At 48.8% G+C, this 15,954-nt stretch overlaps 1 protein-coding gene across 1 annotated transcript in view; it reads left to right on the top strand.

The window, feature by feature from the left end:
* The window catches only part of FBH1 (F-box DNA helicase 1), a 37,359-nt gene extending 21,877 nt beyond the window's left edge, over nucleotides 1–15,482 (top strand). The window contains exons 14-21 of the mRNA XM_070801984.1: nucleotides 6,811–6,910; nucleotides 6,999–7,120; nucleotides 7,541–7,616; nucleotides 8,206–8,403; nucleotides 8,887–9,012; nucleotides 11,152–11,258; nucleotides 14,409–14,540; nucleotides 15,026–15,482. Coding sequence (XP_070658085.1) covers nucleotides 6,811–6,910; nucleotides 6,999–7,120; nucleotides 7,541–7,616; nucleotides 8,206–8,403; nucleotides 8,887–9,012; nucleotides 11,152–11,258; nucleotides 14,409–14,540; nucleotides 15,026–15,196 — 1,032 coding nt within the window. The 3' untranslated portion in view covers nucleotides 15,197–15,482. The remainder of the gene's footprint in view (nucleotides 1–6,810; nucleotides 6,911–6,998; nucleotides 7,121–7,540; nucleotides 7,617–8,205; nucleotides 8,404–8,886; nucleotides 9,013–11,151; nucleotides 11,259–14,408; nucleotides 14,541–15,025) is intronic.
* The last annotated feature ends 472 nt before the right edge of the window (nucleotides 15,483–15,954 follow it).

Raw genomic sequence — 15,954 nt, 5'->3', positions numbered from 1 at the left:
GACGCACGTACACACACACACACACAACACATACACAAGCCTGTGTGGGGCTCCCCACCCCGGTTTTCCAGTGCTGCCTGTGTGCCGGGCCCTGTGCAAGGTTTTGCCTGAGCTCACAGCATGCAGCAAATCCACGCCTCTTAAGTAGGGGCTCTCCGTGGTTCTCGGGGGTCTGCAGAGTCAGAACGGTTTTCAAAATAGTCACTTGCCTTTTGCGCCTTGTTGACATTTGCACTGACGATGCAGAGCCTGTAGTGAGCCGTGGCCTCAGTGCCAGCCCGCCCTTGTAGTCTCTGTATTCTTCAATGCAAGGCGCTCACTAAGAGCATCCCTGATAGCAGAAGGAAGAAAGTCTCTGTCCTGCAGACCCTGAGCCCATCTCTCCAGCAGTCCGTGTGCAGAATGGGAAGGAGAGGGACACCCTCCTGCCCCTGCAGTGTGCCGGCCGCTCTCTCACCTGGGGCACTTCTGTGACTGTGCTGTGAGCTCCACCGGCTGCTGCTTCCTTTTGTACTTGAATGAACAGTCGACAGACCAACTCTGGTTGTTCAGACTTGGGGATTTGGCATTTTCTCAAGAATGAATGCGATAAGCCGCGTCTTCAAGGGGAACAGCTAACAAATGTTCATTGCCAAAAAAGTCTTGCTTTCAAGTGAAATCCAGATTTTGAAAAATTGGTTTCTAGCACGAGCACAGCAACCCTTGGAGCCTTGATTGCCCGGAAAGGCTCTTAAATACTCCACTGTTTTCTGCAACCATCTGTGTGAAGCCGTCACACCAAGCTGGACACCCACAGAGCCCCAAGAAATCGGCTCTCCTAAGCTGGGAACTAAAGACATTTGCAAAAATGTAAAAGCAGTGCCACTCTTGTCTCTAAAATATTTTTTTGGAGGGGAGGAGACTACAGTTTTTGAGAAATGTGTTCTTTGTGTTTTCATGTAATGAGATTATTGTTAAATTAACTAAAATTGCTAACGTGGTAATTGTAGATAGATAAAACTCACATAAATACAAGCTTCCTTGGGTCCTCACTAGTTTTCTGAAGCATGAGGAAGTCCTGAGACGGAAATCTGTGGGAACCACTGGTTTTAGGGAGCTCCCAGTTAGGGAGCGTGCGCGGTGCTGGCACACACGGACGTCATCCGCACGTGCATTCTGCTCCAGGGAGCCCTGGGCCCCAGTCTGTGACGCTGTTCCCCAGGCTTTCTCTTACCGTTTGCTCTAGCGATCTAGGACGACGTCAGCGCAGAGGAATTTTTTTTAATGGATGTTTTTAGTTTCAGATTTTAGCGATCTAGGACGACATCAGCGCAGAGGAATTTTTTTTAATGGACGTTTTTGGTTTCAGATTTAGAAAAAAGTCAAGAAGACAGTACGGACAGTTCTTAAACATGCTGCACTCAGCGTCCTCCAGTATTCAGGTGATGAGTTTGCCACAATTAATGTGTCAGTGTGGGCACATTATTATCAACTAAAGTCCGCAGTTTATTCAGATTCCCTGGTTCTTACCCAATGTCCTTTTCCTGTTCCAGACTTTTATTCAGATGACCCCACTGCATTTAGTTGTCAAGTCTTCTAGGCTCCTGTTGACTATGCTCTGTGGTTTCTCCAGCTTGCCTTGGTCCTGGTGACCTTGAAGGGCACCATTTAGGTGTCTTGTCACATGCCCCTCTGATGGCATTTGTCTGGTGGTTACACTGATATTTGGGTCTATACCATCAACATGATTTACAATTGATGATGTTGTCTTGGTGCCCTGGCTGAGCTGGGGTGTGGCAAGTGATTCTACTGTGACGTGACCCCCCCACCCACCCTCACCTCTGTCTCCCCTTTCCACACTGTGTGCCCTGAAAGGAAATCATGGCTCACAGCCCTCAGTTAAGAACAAGAGTTGGAATATCCACATAGATTGTTTGGAATTCTTCTGTGAAGGAGATACTTTGTCTTCTCTTCAGTTTATTTATTTATTCATTTATTTGTTTGTATCAGCATGGACTTGTGGATCTTGATAATTTGGGGATGGCTCACTTAGAATAGGAAACATCAAGATGATGGAGTAGAGAACGCCATGAACAGTATGAAAAGGTAAAAAGATATGACACCGAAAGATGAACTCCCCAGATCAGTAGGTGCCCAATATGCTGCTGGAGAAGAGTGGAGAAATAGCTCCAGAAGGATTGAAGAAACTGAGCCGAAGTGGAAACAGCACCCAATTTTGGATGTATCTGTTGGTGAAAGTAAATTCCTATGCTGTAAAGAACAATACTGCATAGGAACCTGGAATGTTAGGTCCATGAATCAAGGTAAATTGGAAGTGGTTAAACAGGAGATGGCAAGAGAAAACATTGACATTTTAGGAATCAGTGAACTAAAATGGACTGGAATGGGCAGATTTAATTCAGATGACCACTATATCTACTGCTGTGGACAAGAATCCCTTAGAAGAATGGGAGTAGCCCTCTTGGTCAATAAAAGAGTCTGAAATGCAGTACTTGGGTACAATTTCAAAAACGACAGAATGATCTCTGTTCATTACCAAGGCAAACCATTCAGTATCATAGTAATCCAAGTCTCTGCTCCAACCACTAATGCCAAAGAAGCTAAAGTTGACCGGTTCTATGAAAACCTTCTAGAACACACTAAAAAAAGATGTCCTTTTTATCATAGGGGTGAGTAAAATTCACTCAGTCATGTGCGACTTTGCAACCCCATGGAATATACAGTCCATGGAATTCTTCAGGCCAGAATACTGGAGTGGGTAGCCTTTCCCTTCTCCAAGGGATCTTCCCAACCCAGGGATCTAATCCAGGTCTCCCACATTGCAGGCAGATTCTTTACCAGTTGAGCCACTAGGGAAGCCCAGAAATACCAGCGTGGGCTATCTCTTCTCCAGCGGATCTTCCTGACTCAGGAATCAAACCGGTTCACCTGCATTGCAGACAGATTCTTTACCAACTGAGCTTTCAGGGAAGCCTCATCATTGGGGACTGTAATGCAAAGGTAGGAAATCAAAAGATACGTGGAGTAAACGGAAAGTTTGCCTTGAGTACAAAATGAAGCAGGTCAAAGGCAAACAGAGTTTTGCCAAGAGAATGCACCCTAGCAAACACCCTCTTCCAACAGCGCAAGAGACAACTCTACACATGGACATGACCAGATGGTCAATACCAAAATCAGGTTGTGTTCTTTGCAGGCAAAGATGGAGAAGCTCTATAGATGCTCTATATAGAAGAGAAGTTCTATATAGATGGAGAAGCTCTCAGCAAAAATAAGACTGGGAGCTGACTATGGCTCAGATCATCAACTCCTATTGCAAAATTCAGACTTAAACAAAGTAGGGAAAACCACTAGGCCATTCAGGTATGTGGAGAAGGCAATGGCAACCCACTCGAGTACTCTTGCCTGGGCAGTCCCATGGATGGAGGAGCCTGGTGGGCTGCAGTCCATGGGGTCGCTAAGAGTTAGACATGACTGAGCGACTTCACTTTCGCTTTTCACTTTCATGCATTGGAGAAGGAAATGGCAACCCATGCCAGTGTTCTTGCCTGGAGAGTCCCAGGGATGGCAGAGCCTGGTGGGCTGCTGTCTATGGGGTCGCACCGAGACACAACTGAAGTGATTTAGCAGCAGCATTCAGGTATGACCTAAATAAAATCCTTTACAGTTATACAGTGGAAGTGACAAATAGATTCAAGGGATTGAATCTGATAAAACTATGGATGGAGGATCATTGCAGTGTACAGGAGGCGGTGATCAAAACCATCCCTAAGAAAGAGAAATGCAAAAAGGCAAAATGGTTGTCTAAGGAGGCCTTACACATAGCTGAGAAAAGAAGAGAAGCAAAAGGCAAAGGAAAAAAGGAACGATACATCCATCTGAATGCAGAGTTCTGAAGAATAGCAAGGAGGGACAAGAAAGCCTAAGTGAACAGTGTAAAGAAATAGAGGAAAACGGTGGAATGGGAAAGACTGGAGATCTTTTCAAGAAAATTAGAGATGCCAAGGGAACATTTCATGCAAAGATGGGCTCGATAAAGGACAGAAATGGTATGGACCTAACAGAAGCAGAAGAGATTAAGAAGAGTAAGAATATACAGAACTATACAAGAAAGATCTTAATGACCCAGGTAACCATGGTGATGTGATCACTCACCTAGAGCCAGATATCCTGGAGTGCGAAGTCAAGTGGGCCTTAGGAAACATCACTACAAACAAAGCTAGTGGAGGTGATGGAATTCCAGCTGAGCTATTTCAAATCCTAAAAGATAATGCTGTGAAAGTGCTGCACTCAGTATGCCAGCAAATTTGGAAAATTCAGCAGTGGCCACAGGACTGGAAAAAATCAAGTTTTCATTCCAATCCCAAAGAAAGCCAATGCCAAAGAATGTTTAAACTGCTGCACAATTGCACTCATCTCATATGCTAGCAAAGGAATGTTCAAAGTCCTGCAAGTTAGGCTTCAACGGTATGTGAACTGAGAACTTCCAGATGTTTAAGCTGGATTTAGAAAAGGCAGAGGAACCAGAGATCAAATTGCCAACATCCTGTGATTGTTGGATCATAGAAAAAGCAAGAGAATTACAGAAAAACATCTGCTTCTGCGTCATTGACTATGCTAAAGCCTTTGACTGTGTGAATCACAATAAATTTGTGTGGAAAATTCATTAAACAGTGGGAATATCAGACCACCTTACCCGCCTCCTGTGAAACCTGTATGCAAGTCAAGAAGCAACGGTTAGAACCAGACATGGAACAACAGACTGGTTCCAAATCAGGAAAGGAGTACATCAAGGCTGTATATTGTCACCCTGCTTATTTAACTTACGTGCTGAGTACATTATGAAAAATGCTGAGCTGGATGAAACACAAGCTAAGATTGCTGGGAGAAATATCAATAACCTCAGATATGCAGATGACACCACCATTATGGCAGAAAGCGAAGAACTAAAGAGTCCTTTGATGAAAATGAAAGAGGAGAGTGAAAAACCTGGCTTAAAACTCAACATTCAAAAAACAAAGATCGTGGCATCCGATCCCATCACTTCATGGCAGCTAGATGGGGAAACAATGACAGACTTTATTTTCTTGGGCTCCAGGATCACTGCAAATGGTGACTGCAACCATGAAATTAAAAGACACTTGCTCCTTTGAAGAAAAGCTATGACCAACCTAGACAGCATGTTAAAAAGCAGAAACATTACTTTGCTGCCAAAGGTCTATCTAGTCAAAGCTATGGTTTTTCCAGTAGTCATGTATGGATGTGAGAGTTTGACTATGAAGAAAGGTGAACGCCAAAGAATTGATGCTTTTGAACCGTGGTGTTGGAGAAGACTCTTGAGAGTCCCTTGAACTGCAAGGAGATCAAACCAGTCCATCCTAGAGGAAATCAGTCCTGAATATTCATTGGAAGGACTGATGCTGAAGCTGAAACTCCAATACTTTGGCTACCTGGTGGGAAGAGCTGACTCACTGGAAAAGACCCTGATGCTGGGAAAGATTGAAGACGGGAGGGGAAGGAGACAACAGAGGATGAGATGGTTAGAAGGCATCACCAACTTAATGGACATGAGTTTGAGCAAACTCCGGGAGACGGTGAAGGACAGGGAAGCCTGGTGTATGCATTCCATGGGGTCGCAAAGAGTCGGACACGACTGATCAACTCTGAACAGCACCACTTAGAATAGTTCTGTAGCAGCAAAGTACTACTTGTTGAAAATCTCCCTCTCCTTCAACTGTGTTCTTGCTGGTCACCCAAATATATAGTACTTCTTTACCTCAAATTATAAATGGGTGGGAAAAGGCAGTAAACACCATGAGTTTGGGCAAAAGCACTGACTTTCCAGCTGCAGAGGTCAAGGAATTAGTGCGTTGGGCGCTGCTTTGAGGGTAGGAAATTATTTTGCCACATGCAGTGGGCGGGGATGGGGAGGGGGCAGGAAATGCTCAGGACTTTGTGATCTTTCTCACGGCTTTTTAAGTAGAGCAGTGGTTTTATTTATTTATTTTTTCCCGATAAACATTGTGCTCAGTACAGTAAGGAATAGCTGTGGGTAATGCTGTGTGTTGTAATGTCCACTCTCATCTCATCTGTGGCCAAGCATTGCAGAAGCAGTGCCTTCCTCAGTGGGGCAGTGGCTTTACATTGGTGTTGAAGGAGCCTCAGGGGGCAGGGAGTTGCACCCTCCCCCCTTGGTCTTCTGTGTGTAATTTATGTAATTTATGCTTCTTCTTCAGATGGTGTTTGGAAAGAATGAGGGATTTGCTTAAAAGGAAAGTCTGCTGCTGGTCTCAGGAAACAAAGGAGCTGAGAGGGTCCTGAAAGTCCATACCCCACCTTTTTCTTCGTGGGTTGTTCTTCCTGTTTGCGGCGAGGCACAGGGCTGTATGAAAGTGTGTGGCAGAGGATTCATCTGGCAGAGAGAAGGGGCAGGGGAGAAGGGTTGGAGGCCAAGCAGGTGAGACATGAGGTGGGGGTTTCTGAGCTATGCTGGGAGCAGCAATAAAAGAGTGTAAAAAATGTGGTGGAAGGATTGTCAGTTTGGATTCAGGGGCAAGAGATAAAGACAGACAGGTCAGTCTCAGGTTTCAAGATAGAAAATTCTGTTTTGAAAACTTAGAATAGTGATGTCTGCCACTGAGGCTCCTGTTCCATGTGAGTGGCTGTGCAGTAGGGAATTTCCAAGGACCCTCTCAAGGTTGGACAAGCCAGGGATGCGCAGCACGGTTTGCAGAGGCCAGGCCTCGGTGGTGACGGCAGTGTGTTCTCATTCTTTGGTGGGTGCTGACGCCATCTGTTCTGTTCTTCTCCCAGAGTTTCCGGTTCGGTGTAGAGATAGCCTACGTGGGAGCTACCATCTTGGATGTCTGCAAGCGAGTGAGAAGGAAGACATTGGTTGGAGGCAACCATCAGAGTAAGGCTGCAGTTCCTCGTATTTGTTACACAGATTAGCTTCCCTCGTTGCCTGGATCGGCCCCAGAGTTTGTGCTCTCTCCCTCAAGGTGGCATCCGGGGTGACTCAAAGGGGCAGGTGGCTCTTCTGTCCCGCACCAACGCCAATGTGTTTGACGAGGCTGTCCGGGTCACAGAGGGAGAGGTGCCTGCCCGGATTCACTTGATTGGGGTAGGAGTGCATGTCTGTCCTCTGCTCTCACTCGGAAACCTCACCCACACACAGAGCCGATGAAAGTGCCCCTCGCTCAGACTCATCCTGCACACAGGAGTTGGGGTAACTGTCCTGCGTCTGCGCTGGGAGACACTCCCTCCAACTGTTCTGCTCCAGCGAGTCCTGTAAAGTAAGGCCCAGCAAGGACCGCGGACCTTTTCCCCTGCTCTCTAGAAAAAACTCCATGCCCTTCTCGCCTGTGTGCATACACAAAAGCTCACCGCATTTATGCTCTGGGTGCAGTTTGAGAGTCTGTTCCAAAAAGCCAGCTCATTTCAAAATCCCACCTGTACATCCTCTTTACATTGTCTTGTTAACAACAGTAATGAAAACAAAAAACGAAAAGAAGCCCAAAGTTTCACCAGCAAACTTTTTCAGGGGATTAAATCGTTTGGATTGGACAGAATCATTGATATTTGGACACTTCTCCAGCCAGAGGAAGAACGGAAGAAACGTGAGTACTGCCTGGCCGTGTGGGGCAGCCACAGGCACCCTGGTGTCGGGCGGGAGGTGGACGGGCGTGTTGAGTCGCTTGTTGTCTGCCCTGGAGGAGCCGATATGCTGCTTCTGGCAGCGGCACAGTTCCTGAGGCCACCTGTTCTCAGAGGCGGTGACACCTCTTTCCAGGCCCTGTTCTCGGGAGTCTAGATCTCTCTCTCACACACTGGCCCCGCGGCCATCATCCTCACCCTCTTTCTGTTCCGTCTGCCTGAGGACCTCACACGTGGTGACTTCTACCTGGGCCCTGTGCGATCGTTTCTAACACTTCCATAGCACACTTGCTTTTTCATTACCGCATTGTTTCAAATCCCCGACGAGCAGGGATCTCAAGGGCAGAGCTCTTGACCCCAAACTTGATGCACAGGCCACTGTGCTAACTCACCCCGAGGCCCAGGGCAGGTCGTTGGTGCCGTCGGGCCTGGAACCAGGTCTCCAGCTCTCAGACCATTCATTTGTCTCATGGTCTGTTAGGAATGTGGAACTGCCACCACCGAGCATGGGTGCAGCTGTGTCCCCCTGACCCACACGCATGTTCCCTCTAGGAAACCTCATCATTAAGGACAAGTTCATCAGGAGGTGGGCGCACAAAGAGGGTTTCAGTGGCTTCAAGCGGTACGTGACCGCAGCTGAGGACAAGGAGCTGGAAGCCAAGATCGCGGTCGTGGAGAAGTACAACATCCGCATTCCAGAGCTGGTGGCGAGGATAGAGCGGTGCCACGTAGAGGACTTGGACTTTGCAGGTGAGGACATGGGGCAGGGGCGGCCTCTGGGGCTCTTGCCAGCGTGGACTTCACTTTCTGGGGCAACCACACCAGCGAGGGGAGCCGGGCTGCCTTCCTCCCGCCCCTCCTCTCTTTCTGCTCTACTTCCAGCGGGAAGAAGGGGCTCCTGAGCCCCAGCTCTGCCAGCCACCGCGTGAGCCTGGGCAAGCTCCCGCCCTCCCCTGGGCCTGTGTCCCCTCGTGTGCAGGCAGTGGGTGGCAGGTGGCAGCCGTGAGCTCTGGGCCAGACTCTGCCGTGTACTCAGCCCCTGCAGTGGGCTTCTCATCCCCCTCACCTGTTTACTGTCTCCCTCCCTCCCTTTTTTTTTTTCAAGCTGAGGTTCCCTTTTCTGCAGAGCTGCACCCAGGCAAGAAAACGCAGTTAGGGCAGCATACACTTTTCTCCCCTCCCCTGTCTCCCCCTGCCTGCCCTGGCTGACGGTCGGCTGTGTTTCTGCTGCAGAGTACATCTTGGGCACCGTGCACAAGGCCAAGGGCCTGGAGTTTGACACCGTGCACGTCCTGGACGATTTTGTGAAAGTGCCCTGTGCCAGGCACAACCTCGCACAGCTGCCCCACTTCAGAGTCGGTGAGCACACGGAGTCCTCATTGTGGGGCTGCCTTGCTTTTTCCGGGATGGTGTGGCCTCTTGGAAGGATCCTCCTAGAACAGAAAGGTCCTCCTGGTCCTCAATTTATTATTCTTAGACTGTGGTTTTTAGAAAAACTGAGCTTCCAGGGTCTACTTCCGTCAGGCTTCTCCAGGGGCAGGTGGGCTTATCGCGTCTTGGTATTTCCCCATCAGACAGAAGCTCTAAATCATCGTTTACCTACCTACCAGGGTGTTCTTCCTGTAATTTTTTTTTTTTTATTAAAGAGGCCTGAGAATCTTAAAAGGCATCAGTGTACACTATCATTGGCTTCTTTTGTATCAGTTTATATTTGAGGCTACCTGTTAAACTCTAAGCATTGGTGCTGTTTGTTTGGGGTTTAAGTCTTAGAATGAAACCATTTGAAGTCTTCCTATAAACAGACAAAATGTCTCTCTTAGTCATGGAGTCAAAATTTGGGTCATAGCCTGCATGGGCAAGCCCCAAATAGAAATACTAAAAATTCCTTATCTCTGACAAATATATTCCTAAAACAAGAGGAAGACATAGTGTTGAACATATGTTGCTGTGGAGCAGGGAGACGCAGTAGCCACAGAGAGATACCAGCTGCTCTGTCTTGAGGAAGTGAAGTTTATTGAATAATGTAATAGAGTGTGGCCACATGCAGCCCTTAGCACAAGACTGTCACTGTGGGTTAGGATTACGGCCAGACTGTTAGCAGTCCTGCTCTCTCATTGGTTGGTGCCAAAGGGGCCCCTCCCACAGGCAGCCGGGTGTCAGGGAGCGACTTTTAGCGGTCCATTCAGCCAGCTGTCAGTGGAGTGGTGGTTATCAGGAGAGTGAGGTAAGAGGCGGAGCCTGGCTTTCTCCCTGGGGCCCTTCAGCTCACCCATCCCTGGGCCAGCACGTGAGCCAGGGACCCAGGGAACAGGCTGGGGGCCTTGTCCTGCAGGGCTCCAGAGCCTTCACCAGGACTGCACCGTGGCTGGGCGCATGCCTTGAGGTGGTGACCCGGTCCCTGATCCCCGCCTCTGAGACCTCACGGCAGCGGCTGTCTGCATGTGTCACCGTCTGTGGGGCCTGCCCCCACCATACTGGCAGCCTGCAGAGCCTGAGGGCCGTTAGGGCCTGGGTGCCTGGCTCCCTCAGTGATGACAGCCGCACGGGGTCTGGAGGCCTGGCCCTGAGGGAGCCACCAGATGAGATCTGCCTCCCCTCAGCCAGAACCCGAACTCAGTGAGTGACGGTTGTGCCTGGGGACTGTGTCCTTTCTTGTCAGAACAGAGCATAATATTCACTTGGTGGAGGTTTATAGGAGCATGGTTCCCTGACCGTGACCTGATCTCAGGAACACAGGCTCTGCCACCAAGATGTTTGCAACAACTCGCTCATTCCTCCCTCCCCTTCCCTAGAAAAGGGCTTTGCTGAGAGCTCTCGGGGAGCTTGGGCTGTTTAGGGCACAAGCCATCCAATTCCTTGCAAACCCTGCATTAAACTCTTCTCTGCTCCAAAGTTCAGTGTTGTGGTGTTTGGCCTCATCCTGTGCCCACCCTTCTAGGGCGGATGGCACAGCTCCTCTTGTGTTCCCAGACCCCCGACGCCTTGTGGAGGGCTCCTGTGTGCAGGCACTGACAGGGCAGAAACCGTGCAAGCCCATCCAGACTGGCTGAGGGAGAGGGAGGGCATTTGGAGGGAAGAGCATAGCCCCCGAGACAGGAGCCTCAGGCGCCCTGGGTCCCTTGTGTGGCTGTGGCTGAGGTCTGTCTGTCCAGGGACTTCACCTCCATCAGCCTGATTTCTGCCAGCCTCCTGGTTGCCAGGATGATGCTCCAGGCACGTCACTGCTGACCATGCACCAGGTGCTGGGTGACCAGTGAACAAGCCCCCAGGACTTGCCAGAGGCAGCACAAACGAGAGCTCAAGGTCCTGTGTCCCTTGTCTTGTAAGGGTTTGTTCCTGGAGTTGTTGTTGGTAGGAAAGCTTCATTTATGAAGCCAGCAGATCTTTAGGGATTTTTGCGGGGTGGGTGGGGAGTAGTAAATGTTTAGATGAGGACATAAATTTTTGTAAGCAGGCTTGTGTGTTGATATATTTTTTTTTTCCCTTTTCTTTCTTTAGAGTCGTTTTCTGAGGATGAGTGGAATTTACTGTATGTAGCAGTAACTCGTGCCAAAAAGCGGCTCATCATGACCAGATCTCTGGAGAACATTTTGACTTTGGCTGGGGTAAGCACAGACAGTTGTTTGCTGACTCCTGGTTTATAGATAAGCCTGGCTTTTCTTAGTCTCTAAACCAGTACCCCAGAGAGTGAAGTAGGAGAGTAAATCTTATGTACAAATTCTCTACCTGTTGTGTGAGTTTCTGCATGAACTTTGATCTTATGTATTCTTAGAACCTGCAGCGTCGTTTTGTAGAACCTGCGTTACGGTAGTGGTTAAATCTGTAACAGAAGCAAATTATCACATTGGCAGTTGATAACAGATAGCTTGTAGAGTAGTGATACCATTTCACAACATGGGTTATATGAGGAAATCTGAGACATTTTAATGTTGAGACAATGATATATTGCAGTCCTACATCTGCGTACGTTTGGAGTCCATGTCTCTGAAACACCAGGGACTTTTCTTTCATATCCACAGCCCCCGTTATTGTCTCCTAAAATTTATGGTGATTCCACATGGCCTCTACCACCCGATCCATAATCATACTTTTATGATTATCTCGGAAATGTCTTTTTATAGTTGATTTGTTCAGATCAGGACCCAGACAGACGTTTTGTTATTAGGTCTCTTAAATTTCTTTATTTAGAGCAGCCCAGGACCCCTCCCCCATCCCTGACAGTTCTGACTGTTTGTGGAAACTGCATCAGTTGTTCCCCAGAGCGTCCCCTCTTTTCCGTTTGTCCTGCAGTCGCCTGCCCTGGGTTGCCATCACAGGAAGTCACCTGAGGGGCGTGACTGGGCTGGGGTCTAACTGTTCTGGCAGGAACCCTCCACGGTGCGGGGGCAGCAGGCTTCACTCTGTGCTGTGTCCCGTCAGGAGGCAGCGGTTTCAGATTCTCTCCCTCTTAGTGATGCTCAGGCTGTTCACCTCTTTAGCAGACAGAGCTAGGAAATCCATATTTTTGACACTGATCATTTCAACCCCAGTCTTTAATTTAAGCTTCTTGTTGAATGCAGCACAGATATATAAAATAGACACGCAGGCGCAACGGGCAGAGGTGGGCTGCCCTCTGTCTGCACCGTTGGGAGCGGGTGGCCAGCTACGCTTACAACCCTCGTCACTTGTGGTTCTCCAGCCCAGTCCTTTAAGGATTTTTACGTCTTTACACATTACACAGTTTACTTTCTTTTACATTTGAATCTTTTCTCTTACACTGAAACTCTTGGTTCAGAACCATATTTATTAATTGCTTATTTATATTATTCTGGGTGTCAAATTTTTCAAGTAGTACCAATATTACTGTTGACAGAATACTGTGTGGAATTAAAGATTTCCTAACAGGTCTGTCTGTTAATATTCCACTGAAGATGTGTAGTCAGAGTACAGTGTTTTGAAGTACCATGCTTGAAATGAGTCTTTTCCCCTCTGTGTGACTTGATCATCAGTTTAAGCACAGGTAGACATATTTGTTTATCTGCAGCCCCTACAAGGATTGCTGTCCTTCTTCATTATCTTTTTTGAATGTATAAAGCTTATGTTTCTGAAATCAGAACTTTGTAACAGGTGTCCTTTGAGAAGTCTTGTTCCCTCCCTATCTCCTGTAGACTTTCTCTCCTTCCATCATTGATAGCTAGTTTTTAAAAATTAGTTTTTGATATTTTTTTTGCAGATATTGACAAATATGTATTTTTCTATTTTCCTTTTCCATGAAAGGTAGCATTCTATAATATTCTATACCTCACTTTTTATCAGTTTCTAAAGCTTTTTCTCCTCCTTTTTATAGCTGAGTAGTATTCACTGCATCCATCTGACATGACTTATATAGTTCCTCACCCATGGATATTGGCTTTTTTCCAGTCTTTTGCATTTAATACTTTTGCCACCATGCATGATCTTAGGCACAAGTCATTTTCTGTTTTAGTTAATGCATCTTGGGGATACAATTCTACAGTCATACTCTCTGGGTAAAGGATAATGAATGTATCACTTTTCTAGGTTTTGCCATATTCATCACGGGAATTGTATGTCTTGGAGTCCCACAAGTTTTGTGTTAGAGTCTCACAGACTTTTTAAAGCTAACTGGAAGTATGTCAGTTGCTCATGCACACATTTTGTGGGAGAAATGAGCTTTCTCCAAGGAGAAAAGAACACAGACTCTGCAGAAGTGCTTCCTTCTCACTAAGGCTGGTTAGGAGACACCTGTTGGTCCAGGGGCTAGCACGGCCCATTTGTGTGACCAGATGATTCTTAGTCTGAAGGGCCTTGCGTGAGGGGAGGACTTCTGCTTTTTCTCTGTTGTGGCTTATGACTCCATCTGGGAACATCCTGTTTCAGACGTGGTGAGGTCCACCCTGGTCAGCAGTTAGTTGTTCGTACACACTGGCAGGAACATGAGCATTTGTATATTTTCTGTTCTTTCCTGTAGCAGGTAGGCAGACCCTGAAAGACAGAAAAACCACATAAATCAGAACCGTAGACCTGGATTTTGAAAAAAAAAAAAATTGGATAAATAGCTAGTTGTAATTCAGAAAAACCCATGAAATCATCCTTGTTTTGTCGGCAAGCGTTGGAGGTCTTTCTGGTGTGTCAGCCCAGGTTGCCCTCTGCCGCGGCGGCAGACCAGACCCTGGTGCCTGTTCTCGGGCGTCTCCCATCTGGGAGGGCGCTGGCATTTGACGCAGCGTCCACTGTGTGCAGACGATGCACGCCTGGCACACACTATCGTGCATCTTATCCAACAGCCAGCTGACCTGGGTGCTGGGTCTGTGCCTTTTGCAGGTAGAGCAGCAGAGCTCAGAGCTCGCTCACGGGAACAGCCAGGGGCTCGGGGAAATGGGCGTGCACAGGTGTTTGAAGCTCACTGGGCTGTGAAGAGAACATGCAGATCATGTTTAATGTCACAGAGGCAGGTCAGCCTCAGATAAAATCCAGAAGTAGTCCTAATATATTACAGCCGATAGTGTCACATGTTTGTCCATTAAACGTTTTTTTTTAAACCAGTCATTTTAGTAAGAATGCAGCTGGACAGGGTCCCGCTGTGCGTGTTCTTTTGGAATTGGTGTTACGTGCAGGGAAAAGGCAGAGAAACAACGGAAGCCGCTGTGGTCCGTGCTTTTCTTATCTTGGGACTCATATGATGTCCTAGAGTGTTGGACGTCCAGGTAGAAAATTGCAGAGGCGCTGCAGCGACACCCTTGTTCTCTCCTTCCCAGGAATACTTCTTGCAGGCGGAGCTGACGAGTAACGTGCTGAAGACAGGCGTGGTGCGCTGCTGCGTGGGCCAGTGCAGCAACGCCATCCCTGTGGACGCCGCGCTCACCATGCGCAAGCTGCCCATCACCTACGTACGTGTCTCGGCCGCTGCCACTGCCCTTCCCAGCGTTTAGCTCAGTCATCCGAGCTTTATTGCCAGGCAGCCATGAGCCTGTCCGGGCCATGGGTGAGAGAGGTGAAGGGGAAGCTTGTCTGATCCTTCCATGAGGAGGTCTGGAGGTGCCCTGTGGACCTCAGCGTCACAGACGCTGGACCCCGTGGGCCCAGGCCAGGTGGCAGTCTGGGAGGCAGGCTGGTGCAGACGCTCAAGTGAGGACTGTTTCCTGGGGGCCCAGCTAGCTTTTTCCTGGCTTTTTCATCTCGTGCCTTATTACGCCCTGGGAACTTGATAAAGCAGAGTCCACCCTGGATGCTTTGCTGGGGGAGGTGTGACCTCAGGGCCACACGGCAGGTCTGAAAGCATCGGAGTCTGATGGAGGGGGGTCACACTTGGTGGTGGAAAACGTTTGTCCTCCAACTGTCCCCCCTCCCCTCCTTTCCTTACCCCGCCCTGCAGAGCAACAGGAAGGAGAACAAGGGTGGGTACCTGTGCCACTCATGTGTGGAGCAGCGCATCGGGCCGCTGGCCTTCCTGACCGCCTCCCCCGAGCAGGTGCGCGCCATGGTCCGCACGGTGGAGAACGTCGTACTGCCCCGGCATGAGGCCCTGCTCTTCCTCGTCTTCTGAGCGCTGGGATGCCCGGGGGGCTCCTGCCCCTGCAGACAGCGGCGTGGGGGGCTCCCTCCCTGAGGCCAGAGTCGCTCACAGAGCATTTTCCAAGGATGATGACGGCGGCCAAAGTTGGACCTGCTTTGTCTTCACCCCTGGAGGTAGCCAGACCCTGCCGCCCCTCCTCCACGTCAGTGGGCCAGGAACACGGGGGATGGTCTTTTGATAAAAACAAAACAAAACATTTTATGTATTTAAACTTTTATTACAACGTCTCAATTAAACAGGCATTGTAGCACTGGCATTCCACTGTGTGAGGCCCCTGCCTTCACCCCCGCTGTTTCTGGACTTTCTCCGTTTCTCCACTTACTGTTGTCAAAGCTCTGTGACTGTTCATATCACACACTGAACAGAGTAGGAGGCTTTATGTCCAGGGGCAGCTGACACATCAGAAAGGAGATTTTTCATGCTCTGGGGAGGCGTGCACATGTGGGACCCAGGGTGCGCCCTTTCATCGTGGGGCTCACAGCCTGAACGGGGAGGCACATGACACACAAGTGCACAGCGACTGTAGCTAGACGTCTCGTGTCCCTGCAGGCAGAGCAGAAGGCCAGAGCCCGAGAGCGGGGCGAGGCCGGCCAGCCACCACGCGGGGACACAGGCAGCTGGTTCCTGGTTGGGTGCTGGGGGAGTCAGTAACGCAGCTGTTCTCACAGAGGTGTGGCTTAGCCACACGTGGACCCGGTGTTTGCACGTTTTCGCCATGCAGCACATCA

The sequence above is a fragment of the Bos indicus genome, chromosome 13 (genome assembly GCF_029378745.1).
Source record: "Bos indicus isolate NIAB-ARS_2022 breed Sahiwal x Tharparkar chromosome 13, NIAB-ARS_B.indTharparkar_mat_pri_1.0, whole genome shotgun sequence".
Taxonomy (NCBI): domain Eukaryota; kingdom Metazoa; phylum Chordata; class Mammalia; order Artiodactyla; family Bovidae; genus Bos; species Bos indicus.
The sequence above is the reverse complement of the archived record's forward strand: the minus strand, read 5'-3'. Positions and strand labels throughout refer to the sequence as shown.